We start from the raw sequence: 14412 nt of genomic DNA, 5'->3' as shown, positions 1-14412 counted from the left end.
CGTCGAGACTCGATCTTAGCAGTACACCAGCGTCGATTACTGTCATCAGCGAGGAGAAATAGTGGCTCAACATGTATTAATAAAAAGTCATTGTGTGTATTTTGTCCCCAATATGCAATACGATATATTATGCAATCTTCCCCAGACACTTTAATACCCCCACACCAAAAATGCATTGCGCATCGATCGCGCAGGCAATTTTCAAGCATTATGGTAATGCAGCGGTTGGTTATTGAAGTCCATGACTTTGACCTAATGTATACGGGTTGAACTCAACTGGTTCAAGGACCCCCAAAACCAAAAAAAAAAAAACAAAAACATAAACAAAAAACAAAAACAAAGAGCAAGATAAAACCAAACAAACCTATTTTTTATGATGCTTTTGCACACACATCGGTGCAATGAACCGACTTTTTGCTTCTGAAAAGTAGTCCAAAAACAGGGGCCGATCCTGGCATTCCGTAAAGCGGGGCGCCTTTAGTATAATGGGGGCGCACGCACCCCCTCCCTATTTTTTTTTTATTCTTTTGTTTTAGCAAAAAAAAAAAGGGGGGCGCCTGGTGCGCTCCCCCCCCCCCCCCTATATCTGCCACTGCAAAAAGAATATCATTTTTTTCACAATGGCAGACCGACTATCGTTAGTTGTTTGTTTCAGGCGGAATTTGTATGTGTGTGAGCTGTGTGCGCATGTTGATGTTTGTTGTGTGTTGATGTGGGTTTTATGTCTGTAGGCCTGCCGTATCATTAGGATGGGATTCTCTTGCAGGGAACCTACCATCATGCCAACAATTTCTCTTTCTCTTTCCGTTTTAGTCTCATTTTCTCTATTTGTAATATATCTCTATCGTCTACATTTATAAACTATCTCAAAGATATAATACAAATCAACAAAAGGTGACGCCTATTATAAAAATACAATGTAGTAGGTGACTATTTAACAATATTAAATGGTTTTGAGCTACATAATTTGACAGGGGTATTATAGCTTACCAGTATTGACTACAACTTCTGTGTAAATGAGAATGTCTCCGTCGAGTCCCGCATACTTGAGCACACGGTACATCTCTGAAGACAAAATGTGAGTTTCACAAGTCACATTTTTACTTATAATTATATCGTTATCATTATTATTATTATTATTATTATCATTATTATTATTATCATTATTATTACCATTATTATTATTATTATTATTATTATTATTATTATTATTATTATTTTGGTGTTTTTTTTTTTTTTTGGGGGGGGAGGGGCTGTGAAGCATGTAATTTCTGGTGCATTGAGCTTGTCGTTTTGATTCCCTCCTGTACACTGACAAAATATCCTGACACTTTTTTCGTGTATTTTTAAAGCTGTTTGAGCACCAATCCAAGGGGATATAGGTTTATGTTCAATACCCCTAAAACTGCAAAATCCATTTGGTTCATTGAAAGAATTGACATCAGATTTAGTGTAATTAACCCATAACAGCACCTTTGTTGTGTGCACAGGCTTTCAAGAGAGAGTTGCTGTGTGGTATAAGAGCGGTTATATTGTGAGCACACTTTAAAGGGGGACCCCAGACAATTTTCATAGTTTCATATACATGTAATACTCATGTGGTGCATAAATCGATATAAGTGCCATGTAGGCCTATAGATTTGCGAAAATCGTGGTCCTTGAGCAGATAAACCAATACTCTGAAGAAGAAAAAACAACGCCTATAAACAAATTACACTGAACAAGGATTATGACATTTAAGGCTCACATATTAAAGTAATGCAGCGATCATTCTCACCACATTTTAATCTTATTCATTTATTCATTACCATTTTTGGCTATTATAGTGACTGTTATGAGAGCTCCACATAGCAGTAAGATTTGTAGCATCGTTACCCCAAACTCACAACTTTTATGGTATGTGTTTTCTTTTTCTTTTTCTTGATGAAAGCAGGGAGATTCTCACATCTTTATGATTTAAAAAACAACAACATCAAGAGAGAAAGAAAATCCGCAAATCATTCTCAGCGTTGAATTCCACATTGCGAATGACTTCATTCAAACTGGTTACGTGCCCTTGTAATAGAATGTCAAGCATTCGGTTGAGTATAGCCTCTTTCAAGGCGTTGACAAGGAATAACTATTTTCGCAGTGTAAAGTGTAATCACCCATTAGTCTCCCGAATAATATACCGCATAAGGTTGCAACGCTTACTTGTTAGTTTGTTCATTATATTTCTTCTGTTTAACATTGACTACTTTTATCTCGAAATGGGCTAAAAACGTACTGAATAACTTAGTCAAACTGTTTTTTTTCTTATTTAACTCCGCATCGCAACCGTTAAATCAAGGCTTATATACAGGAGTATATTATTTTCAACCTTTCTAGTGAAAAAAAAAAAACACACACAGAAGATTATAGAGGCAAGCTAATTCTAGGAATGGATGTCCATCGTATTTATTCAAGTCTATGAAACTCACTGGACCAAGTTACAATATACTCCGAGGACTTTGGATAGGGAATTCAACAGTCTTTAAAATTTTGTTCTGAAAGGAAAAAGCCATCAATAGCAAAATACCTGTATATAACATAAAAGATATACTGTGAGGTGACAAATTCAATGTAATTCCTTTTCTTCCTCATAACTTTCAAGTTTATGTTGAGGCTGATATCAATGCTCTTGAAGCATAAAGAACAGACTTGCCAAGTCCCTTCTGCACACTATGAGGCTGCACATTTTCATGAGTAAATATATGCGAATTTCCCTAAGACTCATAAAATTGTTAAGAAGAGAACGGTAAGTGCTGTTCTGTTCTTTGCGAATTCATTTTGATTATTTATAGATATAATATGTATGTATAGAGAAAATTATATGTATGAATTTGGTTGAGTTTCCATTTGGTTGTTGTGTAGTTTGTATGATAATAAAAATGTCTTCCTCGTTTAATACTTATCCAGCCATTTTGTCAGATGGAAAATGAAAACAAAACAAACAAACAAAATAAATCCTTGGCATACATGGGAAGGTGCTCATCAAGTAATCAACACGTTGTCTGGTTGCGGTATGTTTGTTGGTGAGTGCATGTTTTTATCAGTTTATTCTGCAAGAGAACGGTAAGTGTTGTTCTGTTCTTTGCGAATTCATTTTGATTATTTATAGATATAATATGTATGTATAGAGAAAATTATATGTATGAATTTGGTTGAGTTTCCATTTGGTTGTTGTGTAGTTTGTATGATAATAAAAATGTCTTCCTCGTTTAATACTTATCCAGCCATTTTGTCAGATGGAAAATGAAAACAAAACAAACAAACAAAATAAATCCTTGGCATACATGGGAAGGTGCTCATCAAGTAATCAACACGTTGTCTGGTTGCGGTATGTTTGTTGGTGAGTGCATGTTTTTATCAGTTTATTCTGCAAAGTTCTTAATTCTTTCTGTTTGAAATTAAATAATCAAATCATAAAACTTTATGAAAACGTTATGATGACGTCTACTTTTCCTGCCAGAAATGATGATAATAATTATGATAATTATTGGTCATCATAAGCGGATCAGGGGGGGGGGGGGGACGCACGCCCCTACTTAATTTTTTGTTTTGTTTAAACAAAAGAAATAAAAAAGATGAAAGGGGCGCGGGCACCCCTCCCCCCTCTAATTTTTGAAGATACCATTGTGCTTGTCAGCCGATGATATACACAAGGAAGAAGCACGAGAAACGGAAAAATTGCACGCGGAAGGGTTTGTTTTGTTTTTTCAATTTGGTTTGGTTTGGTTTGGTTTGGTTTGGTTTGGTTTGGTTTGGTTTGGTTTGGTTTGGTTTGGTTTGGTTTGGTTTGGTTTGGTTTGGTTTGGTTTGGTTTGGTTTGGTTTGGTTTGGTTTGGTTTGGTTTGGTTTGGTTTGGTTTGGTTTGGTTTGGTTTGGTTTGGTTTGGTTTGGTTTGGTTTGGTTTGGTTTGGTTTGGTTGTCAGCCGATGAAACCTGGAAGTGGCACCAGAAATATTTTTGGCGCCCCGGGCCCCCTTTTCGGAATTCCTGGATCCGTCCCTTGTCATTATAACCTTCAACATGGCCACGTTGTCGATAACTTGGTCCTTCCATTATCCATTTTTCTCTCTTCCTATTAAGCCATGGTTTGTCGCTGCAAGCTGTGTGTTAAATATGAACAGAGAAAATGTCTGTGTGGGTTGGCCTCTGTGGGAGTGACCAAGTTATTGGACGGGTGGCCATGTTGAAGGTTGGACCATAAAATGTTAGGATAAACCCTAAACACAAACCCTAAACACAAACCTGCATTCGTACAGGCTGGCCTATTTGGCCACTTATATTGACAGATCTCATCCATGCAGTGAGATATGCATTGTTCCTTCACAATAACACGCAAACTTGGAAAAAGTGCAATTTGTCATTGTTGTCTTTAAAGTTCATGTGCTCAGTCATGCATGACATTTGTCAGCATAATTAGGTAGGACCTATCAATGGAAAGAGGAAGAGTTTCCCTTTCCTCACAATTAAAATTGCACTCTCCATAGTTGATGATTATAAAATTGAGCCCTCCAAAGTTAGATTACTTTTTTATATGCCCTGAATAGCATGGTATATGCAGTCACTTGACAACAGCTATCAAAGAGTTCTTATGTAGTTTGTTTTGTGATTAACGTTTGTCTGCACACTGTCTTCCCTGACTCACACAATAAAAAAGGTACTAAATCAGCAAATCAGAATTTGACTTATTAAAGCTTCGGTGACTGAATATGATGAAACCATGCCGTGACATTCAATGAATTTTATTGTTCGCACTTCTTCTTCTTCTTCTTCTTCTGATTAAGTCTGCCTCCTTCAATAGACTGAAGATTCTTGCAGACTTACAACGCACAATAGATGAGATAATATTGCAATGAAGGCTATAATGCTAAATTTCAAAAGAAAATGATGTAGATCGGATGAAAATTTACTTTCTGTCGCTTGGAAGTGAGTGATATTCACCTATGAACCTAAACCTTGCGATAACTGCAGTTTACCACGTTTGAATACTAGACAATAAATTCTTGTTTCCTTGAACGCAAACTAAGCTCGGCCTCTTCGACGGATATCGATATTAATGATATCGGCTGGGTAAAGGTCATGCGCATGCGTAGTTACCCAGGAACGCCGGTAGTCCTCAGGTGAGTTTTACAGAGACCTAGATAATCCACCAAAATCTTTCCAATCCTGCCGCTAGCATCTATATTTCTTCATGAATTTCTATTAGACAGGACATATATATATCAGAGAACACATTTTCTAACGTAGTTCATGAAATCGGAGCGATTTTATGATAGCTATTTCCAACGATTTCGTTTTGCATACCTCTTTTCGTCCTTTTCCAGTTTCCACAAGTTCTTGGCCTGTCTGCCGACCAAATACTATCAAAATGTATAGCTGTGCAAGAATCTGTTCATCTGCTTCACAAGCTCTTGTAAGTATTTTCGTATTCTCTGTTTCAAAATGTAATATTCGTGTAGTGTATTTGCGAATTCTGGTGGTACGTGAGGATGTCCAAGATGGCACCACACATGCATCCCATCCTTCGAACCAACAGTAACATGTAACGTTAGTACCTAAACGTTAGGCATAGGGCTTACATGCAGCGCACATCGGTCACCACACTGCACTCATGGCAAGCGATCGCGAGAAGAGACTTGCGTTCCCTCGGCCTCCTGCAGTAAAGTGACGACAACGCGTTAGGCCGGTGCATGCTCTGATGCAGTCGTGTAAAATCAAGACTAGGTTCTATGTGTAAAACATTTAATGCGTGATGTGATGAATAGAGTGGTGCTAAATCATAGATGAAACATTTTGTATTGTGTGCAAACATGATTTTTCAAGGTGATGTTGGATGTGATGTGATGTGTTCTATTTTCACAGCTGTATTTGGTCATGTAGTGCCCCCCCCCCCCCGAAAAATGATGCAATGCCTTAAATATTTCTCGCTGAGATCAAGACATATTAACTGCCTTGATAGAATTCAGAGAAGTTAATGAGAAAATAAACTAAGCACTCTGGAAACTGCATGGAGAGCGCAGACTGTAACAAAAGCAGGATTTTTTCAATTAGAATAAAACCAAGTTTTGGGCCATCCCCGGCCAGCCTCCAGAATCCGGACACCTATCACTTATCACAAGCCACCAAATTCTCGACACACGCATATCGCATTGTTTCACACACTGGCACTGTTTTTCACAACAGGAAAGTGCCTTGGTCACCTCCAAAAATCCATCTAAAATCACGAATTTCACCATCAAAAACGCAGAATTGGCGCAACTTTTCCGAAGCGGGGATGAATTAAGTCCCGTGTTAAGAATTTGGGTTGCTGAAAAAGAACTAAAAATTGAGAAATATGCCGATCTCTTGCAAGATTTTTCGCCTATCGCAAGCTCAGAGTGTGATGGTATCCTCAAAAACACGAAAGAAAAAGAAAATCTCCATACATGCCGATGCAGTGACCAAATGTACAGGGGTTCAAAGCAAGTGCCGACTCACCAGAATTCGGACACCACCGATGGGCGCCACAATGTCTACGATGCAACCTTGCGCCAACAAGGTGTGGCACAGCGCATTTTTCAGCAGACTTGTACACGCATTAACATTAAACGCGCATAGCGCGCGTCCGAATTCTGGAGAGGCCGGACGAATTCTGGGGAATTATCAAGGTGATAATATTTGGGGATTTTGTGAAATTTTATGATGTATTTAACATAATCAATATCGAGAAAAAGTAGTTTGATATATTTAACGTACATTGTTGTTAATATAATTTTGTATGAATTAATTTGAGTTAATAAATATTGCAGAAAAGCTTAAGTTTCTGAAAACTGGTGGTTTTACTCTACAATGTTTGTGCACGAAGGTTTTCTACAGCATGTTTACTTAAAAAGCAAATATTGGGAACCCAAGTACTGAAGAACCCACTCATTCTGTAGCAGATTGGCAGTACCCACATCAAATATAGAATTGATGTAAAGATATGTTGTTAAACCTTTCTCTTTCCATGTAGACCTATCTAGACCTCTAGTTTATGTTTCCAGTCATGTAGATAGATAAGAGGACTTCTGATGGAATGCTGAAAATGGGTCATGGGAATCAGAAGAAATCAAAGGAAATGTCCAAAAAATGTTTGGATCTAGATGACTATTTAAAAAAAAATGAATAGTAAAAGAAATCCACATCCAAGCACAAATTTGTGTTCACAGGTTTAGTGGGTGACAGACAAACAAGTGAACAATTATCAGCAAAATGGTTCTTGGTGGTTGTGAAATGAATTCAGTTATTCCATAGGTAGTATCTATTCTTCATCTGCAATTTGATGCATACATCAGCACAACACTTCTTACCAGTAACTGCAACACTGATGCATGATAGTACATTCAGAGTGTTCCTCTTGAAAATTTGGGAAATTTGTATTGTTTTTGAACATGTCCTTTGGATGCCCGACATGCGTATATTTCAAATTCATGAGCACAGTGTTAAAGGGGCATTCCGGACGATTTTCATAATTTCACATCATGTAGTACATAAATCAACAGCTCCATGTATAGATTCGTGGAATTTATTGCGGTCCTTGAGCAGAGAAAACAATAAATTGAAAATCTTAAACAAATTACACTGAACAGTGTTGATGACACCAGAGCCTCATATATTTCAGAAATGTAGCAGTGTAATTCCATTACAATACCGCTTGCTCAACAAGTTCACCTGTGAAAAATCTATGCATGCCTTCTTCTTTTGTTCTGCTTCCTTGAGCCCCAACTCATACATTCTTATGGTGAGGCTGCTATGTCATCATCCTTGTTCATTGCAATTTGTTATAGATTTTGAAAACATTCTCATTCCTCATCCCAATCACTATAAATTCTGAAACTCTGTTACTCAGTTTAACTAATTTATAGTTGTTCAAATGTAAAAATCTGAAAATCATCCAGAGGTCCCCTTTAACATGTGATGCAGCTTCATACTGGCCTGATAGTTGTAAAAGCACCAACAAAAGTCACAATCAAAGTTATAACACCTCTTGAATGAGTCAATAAGTGAACTCCATATATCACCATGTTTCTTATTTTCAGCATGTCATCATGTATGTCATCGTGATTAAAATATTGCATTATTTAATGGATAGACAAAATTGTAGCATATGGCTGTGACATGCTAAAACCCCTTGTGGATCAGCCCGCTGTTAACTTACATGTAAAATGATTTCAAGATGACAGTGTCATATGTTTAAATCTGAGTAAAGTGAAAATTGCTGGCACCTAGGAAAATGGGGGATGTTCTGTGTTCCATAAAATGAATTGACAAGCTTTGGCCATGATTCATCAATTTGATTGCATGAATTGTGATGTTAGTGTTGCCTGCTCAGAGATGACTTACATAATATATTGAATTTCTATGGTCTTGTTTGTTGTTGTTTTTTTCCCCTCCAGGTTGCAAGGAATTCAAGAGCAATTGTCAGACCACTAAGTGCAGCCACAAGTAACAACACAGATGCCAGGTAAATGCCTTATTAGGAGTGTTTTCCTCTTGACCATAGGTGGTGTTGTCTGGCTCTCAATCATCTTTCCAATAAAGCCCACCTCCCAACTGTGGATGGGTTGGGGGGGGGGCAGGTGAATGAGAGATCAGACAGCTGAGCTTGCTACATTAATTACCATATGGAGTAAATAGTTCTTACAGTTGTATTTATCTTGATGTGGGGTTCAGGGAGGGGGGGGGGGGTCCCTTCCTTTTGGAGTTTTGTAAATTTTTAACCTAATGACATGATATGCTGTCAGAACAAGCTAATAGCCCTATGACGTGGAAACTGCTTGAAATTTGTTGTAATGTGAAATCAAAAAGCAATCCTGTAAACACAGGATATGGATTTGCTTCAAGAATCAATTAATCTGCAGCCATATATTGACTTAATTTGTGATGTGAAAATTGATGTTCATGTGCTGAGACATTGAGTGTTTTGTCATTTGACATTCCTGTGTAAGAACCATCCAACAAATGTTTACAGAGCTGGCAAACCTCTCCAATTGTACAGGTGGCTGCCTGAGAAATTGATTACTTTGTGTCTTGTTCAAAGTTGGAAAACCTAAAATTGGAAACTAATGTTGCATATTGAGGGTGCATGTGATATACATAAGTATCTCTGTCATTTTTTTTTGTTTGTTGAAAAACCCAAATTTTAATGTGTGATTGTTGGCAGCTAAGAATTTTACTTGTTATAGGGAGGATGGTGCATGTGTGATCCTGCGACTATTGTCTGAGGATTGTAAGTAGAATAGATGGGTTCATTGAGGTGTTCAAATTTGGGGATAAAGTGTATTTCCTTTTGGTGAGGATGATTGCAGGACTTCCCGCTGGTACTGAATTTGCAATGTTGATTTTAGTACTTTTTGATTAGAGTTTTTTTCACATTTGAGGTATGTACATTGTGGGGTCGCTATAGATAATTTGTTAGAGGGTCGTATGCAAAGAATTTCCGTCAGTAAATTTTCAGTAAAAAGATAAAAATGCTATCATTTCTGTTTCTAGAAAAAGAATGATTTTATCACAGAAACGTGCTACTCGGTTGGAATATCACATAAATGCGTAATATCATTGATTGATGTCTTTTGCAGCTCAAAAAGGACACTAGCTTCATACAGTGGAGTGGCAGGACTTAGCAGTGCAACTTCTGTGAAGACTCCAGAGACACTTGTTAGTCAAGTAAGTTAATATTCAGGAGAAGTTCATGGGCGCGTAATACGTTTAAATGTGCACCTTATGTTTCTTCTTTCTTTCTCAACAATTTTCACCCCTTTCTTACAGGAGTGTCCTTGTGTACCCAATATGTTGCCCTATTTTGATTGACAGATTAATCCAAAGACTTCTTCTGTCAATTCATTTGTGATCGGCTGATAGTGTAAGAAACAATTTAGAGAGGAAAAAAGTTAACCACCTTCAACCAGTCAGGAAAGCCCTCTGAAAGACCGAGATATGAGTGTGCGCCGCTCATGCTCATTGGCTATAGGCTTCAAGCGTTGAAAACCTACACAAATTTATGTATGTAGGACTGTAGCGAGGAAAAAATCATACACATGGTTAAATTTCCATCTATTTTATGTCAGTCAAAATAGTACAATATCAAGTTAAAACATTTTTGTTTTTAAACATTTTGAAATTCTGTTTGTGGGTACGATTCAGATAATTTCAAGGGAATGTGTAATTTTCGTCATGTGGTGAAATTTGTGGAATTCTTTTTATATTTTCGTTGTCCATGCATGACGTCACAAAATGCTGTAGTCTTCTCATCCAGAGATAATGGCACCAAAATTTTAAGTATTCACACAATTTTCTTCAAACTTCAGTGTTGTGTTCTATTAGTATTGCTGCATTTCACAATCCACTCTTATACTTGGCTTTCATTCTCCTTTAACCCGTTGAGGAAGAGTCCCAAGTATACTCAGGCAGGTGTCTATGGGAAATGCGTGTTGTACCAAAATCAGTCCGTCCTCAACAGGTTAAGTAGATTGTCGCGTCAGTGAAATTGCTCTAGGTATTATTTTCTCGAGGCAAATAGGGCTGAAGATGTTACTGGCCATAAAATCCCATTATGCAAGCATACATATCAAAGCTGCTTCTGAAAGTATCTTCTCTGTTGTGTCATTACAATAAAAAAAAAAAAAAAATCTGTGGATAACAAACATCTAACCAAGGATGTGGCTCAGTAGGTGTCTAAATAATTTTGTGTCTTGGTTTTCCTTTTCTTGCCCTGTAGATCGTCAGCCGTGGCTTCCAGACCTCTGTTGCTCAGCGGGATGTTGAAGCTGCCGCTAAGTTCATCGGCGCTGGAGCTGCCACTGTAGGACTGGCTGGATCAGGAGCTGGTATTGGAACTGTCTTCGGCAGCTTGATCATTGGATATGCCCGCAACCCATCTCTGAAGCAACAGCTATTCACATACGCCATCCTGGGATTTGCCCTGTCAGAAGCCATGGGTCTCTTCTGTCTTATGATGGCTTTCCTCATCCTCTTTGCATTGTGAGCAAGGATTTGTGGATAAATTTGTTGTACACAGGTTTCCCACACCCACTTGTTTCATAAATATATAAAGATTTAGAGACCATTCTGTGATTTACTTACTTTGCTAGTTGGTCTTGTGAGAGAGAGACACAGAGTTCTTATGGCTATTCTGAAAGAATGAAGTTGATGTAAATGTATAGGATTGGCTTTAAAACAATTTATAGAATCTTTCTTTTACAGCAAATGTGTTGCTTGAGGCATTGCCTCATAGACCAAATCATATACAGCCGGTAGGCTGTGGATGTGATTACCAACTTTCTGGAATTGAGGGTTTAGCTGGGCTGCTGCCAAGTGATATTTATTATTTGCAATTGCCCATGCTGCAATACTCCAATGAAATCTGTTACATATTGTGACTGCACTTTTGTAGTTATCATTTGTACTTGTCAGTATCAGAGTTACACTGTGTGCATATTGTGTTCAAGTTCAGTCAGGGAGGGGTTGACATACCCAACACAATGGTCCTCTTGATTCGTACAGTTCCTTCCTACATACCCAACCACTTCTGAACCATTACCTTGTACGGCAGCACTGGTCCAGTATGCAGTACTGCCAACATCAGACATCATTATCAGTCTGAGTGTTCAAAAGAAGATATGGCCTCTGGTCATTAAAGTCAATTAAAGAGTGATTATAACTTCAGAGCTTGTCTTTCTGATAATTTGTATCTGTTTGTCAACATACCTAGTGCTCGTGTTTGACCCTGAAGGACGACTTGAATTGAAAGACACACATTGGTGTTGAATAATCTTGAGGAGTGAGTGAACCTGTTCTTGTAACTTTTGATTGGTCTCATTTTGTGGCCACTTTCATACTGCTTTGGTACTTTAATTGGATGTTTGTTATGATGTGTTTTTTCAATGTTTCCTGCTACACTTTTCCTGATTTGCCAGCAACTTTTGTGTGCAAATCTGGTAATGTGGCCCACTATGTGTGTGTGACTGTGTGTGTGTGTGTGTGTGTGTGTGTGTCTGTCTGTCTGTCTGTCTGTCTGTGTGTCTGTATCTGTATGCACGCATGTGAGTGCACGCACACACGTTTGTTCGTGTTTAGACATTACTACTGCATGTGCAGGGGTCGCACTTAACTTTTTTTTTTAACTAGCCAGGCGGACTACTTAGAATCAATTTTGACACTGAAGCAATATTTTGGCTAGCCAGACGGACTAGTTACTTCAGAATTTTATGATTTTTAGCTAGTCCGACATGATTTTGGGTGGCCAATGGCCAGCGGACCATCGCCAATTTCGAACCCTGATGTACTACTACATTGTACTACACATATACAGTACCATATACTGTATACACCAAATATTTTACAAGGTTTTTATTTTCGCGAATATGTGAGTCGGGTGCTATTTGCGAAATGAAAGACGTGTGAAAATATTGACTCTGATCCCAATGTGAATGTAACGTACGTGTGTACACTTCTCCGTTCAGTACAGGACTCCACGATCACGAATTTAACCACTTGTGAAATCATTGGGAATTCCCGATTCTCGAAAATTTAAACTCGCCGAAATATATGGCGTGTGCAGTAACAAGTACATGTACCTATTTTTCCAACACAAGAGTCGAGGTACTGAGTGTAAGCTGGGCATACAAATTCCTGCTCGTACTATCTGTGTGTGTGGTGTGTGTGTGTGTGTGTGTGTGTGTGTGTGTGTGTGTGTGCAAGATTATAAATGCCACTACAGCTGTACTTATACTTATCGGCATCAGTCATATGGTCACAGCAATCGTTCTTAGAATTGGAATTAATATTGACAATACATGCTGTTCATCAAACCGACAGTCACAAAACTTCTCTCCTGCAATATTGCAACAAAAGCTAATATCAGAAACATGATCAAAATCCTACAGCTATGCATTCAAACTTGGTATGTGCCACAAAATCAGTGAAATCTGTGGGCCTGCAAACATAATACTGTATAATAATACATTATATGAATGATACTCGGGTATGTGTCTGGAGGTTTTGTGTGCGTAAGGTAATTACGTGTATGATGTTAAATCCACTTGGCTGCACCTTGTTGGTTTAGACTAGCTTGCACAGTTACCACATTCACATTATTCCTACCAGCATGCAAAATAACATGTATCATCTGTTTTGTAGAATGTACAAACTTCTTCCAAAAATACACGTGTACAAATTTTTCAATAATGCGATCAGTTATTACTGAGGCATGGAAAATTTATTTGATGCATGGCAAACTTTCCTGAATGGCTGGCTATTCAATAAAAATGGGATGTATGTGTGTGTATATACCAGTATGTGATGAAAATCTAAAATGGTACATAATGTCTCAAAATGCTCCAGTGAACAGGCTATTGTAAAAGTGGATATTTTCGCGCAACTAATTTTTTTGCACTCAGCTGGATAAGATAATTCTGCGGAATCAAGACACCGACTTCTGGAACATATGGTAAGCATTCTCGCCCTAGTTTCTGGTTGTGCAAAATGCGCAAAAATGTCCATGTTTACAGTAGTAATCACATTCGTCAACCAGGATGCAATGCTAGGTTGCTGTAAATTAAATCAGTTTCTGAATTAGATGTGCACACAAGGTTACATCTGCTATACAATACACACATTGTATCAATAAAAGTGACCACTAAATGAGGTAAGTGCCACTTTTAAACATTTCAGGTAAGTCCATGATTGGAGCAAAATAAAACCTTTGTAGTGATGCCTTGTTTGATCCATAAGGAGGAATATTCTTGAAGTTGTAATTTGAAATATCCCATGTTTTTTTCTATTTATTTATTAGTATTATTTTTAAAGCATAAGTATTATCTCAGTGGCATAGCGGTCTATATATATATATATGTAATGCGGTTTTCAGTCCGAAAACTGTACAAACACATCTCTCTCTTTCTCTTTCTTTTTCAGATAAGAAATAAAAAATCCACACTCCCTCCTAGGCCTATTTTAAGCAGACCAAAAAATACGACTCTTATTACAACACTGTACAATGTACAAGTTTGTATTAGCAGGGAGGTGGAATGGATGGTACAGTGCTGAGAGCACAGATAAAACGCCCTCTAAAGTCTACTTTGGCATAGTCGAGCAGCGTCAGGCCAATCAGAGCTCGGTAAAAAAAAAAAAGCAGTCAAAACCATAAGGGAAATCAAATATTTCTCTTAGTAAGCTCTTTACTGAATTGAAGAATGTTAGAAAATAAGGATATGAGAAAAAAGACGGGAATGTATTCTTTTCCTAGTCAAGGACTACGGAGGGGAAAAAAACCCAGAAAAACTTCCCTTATGATGCCTCTTTCAGCCGTATATTTATATATTATCATTATGTTATATAATTTTATTCCTATATACTGCGTGTATGTTC

The 14412-nt window shown here is 37.8% G+C and overlaps 1 protein-coding gene across 1 annotated transcript; it reads left to right on the top strand.

Moving 5' to 3' along the window:
• Positions 1 to 5116: 5116 nt before the first annotated feature.
• LOC139740637 (ATP synthase F(0) complex subunit C1, mitochondrial-like) lies at positions 5117 to 11709 on the top strand. Its single transcript, XM_071651221.1, has 5 exons — positions 5117 to 5147; positions 5352 to 5440; positions 8442 to 8509; positions 9624 to 9711; positions 10763 to 11709. The coding sequence occupies exons 2-5, from the start codon at positions 5396 to 5398 to the stop codon at positions 11027 to 11029; spliced, it is 468 nt and encodes a 155-aa protein (XP_071507322.1). The 5' UTR covers positions 5117 to 5147; positions 5352 to 5395; the 3' UTR covers positions 11030 to 11709.
• The last annotated feature ends 2703 nt before the right edge of the window (positions 11710 to 14412 follow it).

Source organism: Diadema antillarum, unplaced genomic scaffold (assembly GCF_040938485.1).
Source record: "Diadema antillarum isolate AM-2024a unplaced genomic scaffold, OU_Dant_1.0 seq00000871_RagTag, whole genome shotgun sequence".
NCBI lineage: Eukaryota > Metazoa > Echinodermata > Echinoidea > Diadematoida > Diadematidae > Diadema > Diadema antillarum.
Note: the sequence above shows the minus strand (reverse complement) of the source record. Positions and strands in the feature narration are given on the sequence as shown.

Excerpts from the sequence above, each read along its gene's own strand:
- LOC139740637 (XM_071651221.1), top strand. The coding sequence starts at position 5,396 with ATGTATAGCTGTGCAAGAATCTGTTCATCTGCTTCACAAGCTCTT. Across the intron at positions 5,441-8,441 it reads CATCTGCTTCACAAGCTCTT|GTTGCAAGGAATTCAAGAGC; the intron begins GTAAGTATTTTC and ends TTTCCCCTCCAG. Across the intron at positions 8,510-9,623 it reads AGTAACAACACAGATGCCAG|CTCAAAAAGGACACTAGCTT; the intron begins GTAAATGCCTTA and ends TGTCTTTTGCAG.